General features: G+C 34.2%; 1 protein-coding gene across 1 annotated transcript; it reads right to left on the reverse strand.

The window, feature by feature from the left end:
• Positions 1 to 259: 259 nt before the first annotated feature.
• Positions 260 to 2,357, reverse strand: LOC143592043 (binding partner of ACD11 1-like). The gene is made up of 4 exons (XM_077072061.1): positions 2,239 to 2,357; positions 1,143 to 1,218; positions 849 to 965; positions 260 to 774 (listed from the first exon to the last, which is right to left on the reverse strand). The coding sequence occupies exons 1-4, from the start codon at positions 2,349 to 2,351 to the stop codon at positions 343 to 345; spliced, it is 738 nt and encodes a 245-aa protein (XP_076928176.1). The 5' UTR covers positions 2,352 to 2,357; the 3' UTR covers positions 260 to 342.
• Between the last annotated feature and the right edge of the window lie 212 nt (positions 2,358 to 2,569).

The following is a 2,569-nucleotide window of genomic DNA, read 5'->3' on the forward strand; positions in this document are numbered from 1 at the left end:
GAAAACAAAATAAATTAAAAACACTAGTTTGATAATTAGTTTTCAAAGAACACCAAAGTGATAAATACTTTATCCACTAACACTAGTTTGGAAAAAAACTTCTTTAATTACTAACAACACTAACAATTGCCATTGACAATCAAAAGTTTCAGTAAAAAAAATCATAAACTAAATAAATACTTTTACAAAAAGATGAAAATCACTTCATAAACGTGTATTAGAATTTCTACAAGCAATATATCAACATAATAAATAAGACTTTGAATAATGTTGGGTTTATTTGTTTCCCTTTATTTGTATTTCAAAGTCCAAACTCACCCACCTAAAGGCTAAAACAATACTTCATTTGCCAACACCATTATTCCCCAAATCCGCAGCCGCTTTAGCAGCTCGACTCAATGCATCAGACATCCAAAGAGCCCCTTTTGAGAAATAGCTACTGTTCACAACCGTTGTAGCAGCAGCTGCTGCCGATCTACCAGTAGCCGACATGATCGATTTAGTTGTATCAGAAATATGATAATTCTTGTCTACAGATCTAACAGCTTCAACTCCAGCACAAAATTTATCAGTCAACCCAATTCTCTCACTTAATTCAGCGACTTTTGCAGCTGCACTTGCAGACACTTGATGCGATTCATCAAACGCTTTCGCTTTTGCCAGCGCGTCTTTGCTCAAAATATACCCTTTTGCCAACATTGTTTTCACCACATCTTGAGTCACCGTCACTGCTTCTCCTACTGTGTAAGCATATTGGTTTTCTTGGTGTGATGCCTGCATGAATAAGTTCAGATGACAATAATGGGAAAGTAATTTACAGTGAAGATATTAGATGTTAGATGCATTACATATGAAGTATTTCCGTCTTCTGGAATCCATGAAGAAGCTCTGGTCCAATACTCGGTCTCATCATAATCTTGTCCCCATTTTGTTATGCATATAGTCTGGTCCAAAAGTGTTGCTCCCTATAAACAGAATAATTCATCATTAGAAGTTAGAACGATAACTAACTCCAACTTAACTGAACAGTAAATGGTAAATAAACATATGCCATATTTGCAACAATTCTTATGTAAACCAGATTTTAAAATATGTTGAACGACTAATTGAATGCTGCAAAAAGTGTGAGAGTAATGACTTACACTAAGCAAAACTGCTGTTTCTAGAGCATAACCATCCTTAAAAGTTACATAAGCTGTACACGCATAATCACCGGCTCTGTGTATCAACCATGAGAATGCCTCTAGTTAGGATAGTGAAGTAATTATAATTAATACAGACATAAAACTCTGAGAAAAGAAAACAAATAAAGCAATGCAAACAAAATAATGTATACAACATGATATGGATAACCCAACGAGTTAAAATTTCCAACCAGTCAACAACTTACAAATAGATATTAGTTGGTCAACAACACAATATCAGGGGGGGTGTTGTAGCCTGTAGGCCTGTAAACGAACCAAATTTTCAGTAACCGTTTGTGGCCCACCCATCCGTCGGGAAGTTCATTTATGTTCGCTTAAACAAATGAACATGAACAGCATTTTTTGTTCATTTAGCTAAACGAACAAACATGAGCACATGTCTTGTTCATGAACGGTCGTTTATTTAACTTCGCTTATCTTCATTCATTTACTTATGTCCATTTATGTTCGTTAGTTTACGTTTATATGTTTACAGTTTACTTATAATTGTGTGACTTGTGCCACTCAATTATGCCCGTTCATCTATGTTCGTTTATAATGTTTATTTACGTTCATGAGTCATGACATGTTCCTTTATGCTGTTAACAAACAAACATAAGCAAACACCAACACGTTCATTTTCTTAATGAACAAACACGAACAAGAATTACTCTGTTCGTCTAATTGTTCGTGTTTGACCTTTTTTCGATTAAGCTAAACGAACAAACGAACACGAACATGCACCGTTCATGTTCGTTCGGTTTGTTTACAGTCCTAGATGGCTGGCTTGCGGCCTTGCATAAGAAAAGCAAATAGTCTTACTTTAAACAATAAGTTTGCACTAATATTAATAGTCTATAATTTTAAAATAAAATCTGGAGTGAGAAGCAATCACCACATGCTTTCCTGAATAATAACTTTAAGTAACTTGAACGAAAATTAGCATTAGTAACATCATGCATAATAAAGTAGTATTAGCTTTTACTCAATCTAATTGGGAAATTTAATAATAATAATAATAAATTATAATACAGATAAAAGATTTTGGAAACACCTGATGATATCAATATGTTCAATTGTTCCACAAAAAGCAAAGAACTCGCGAACATCGTTCTCGGTTGCCCTAGGGGACAAGCTGGTAACTTCAGCTATATGTTCTATAGCCATATCCAAATCTGCCAAAATAGATATGCTTTTATTATTAAATATGGAAAAAAAATTACCTATCTAATTTATATTTTGCTCAGTTGAGATCAGCTTCATGCAATTTGAAAAATTGGCATACACCTATAGGCAGTTTCGCAATAAATCATGCAGTGCTCAGCAATTTACAGGTTTGCATCTAAGAACAAGAGAGTTATAACCCTAAAAGTACCATGGTTGCA

This window comes from Bidens hawaiensis, unplaced genomic scaffold (assembly GCF_021521415.1).
Source record: "Bidens hawaiensis isolate Kalapana, Puna unplaced genomic scaffold, B.hawaiensis_p1.1 tig00040347_1, whole genome shotgun sequence".
NCBI lineage: Eukaryota > Viridiplantae > Streptophyta > Magnoliopsida > Asterales > Asteraceae > Bidens > Bidens hawaiensis.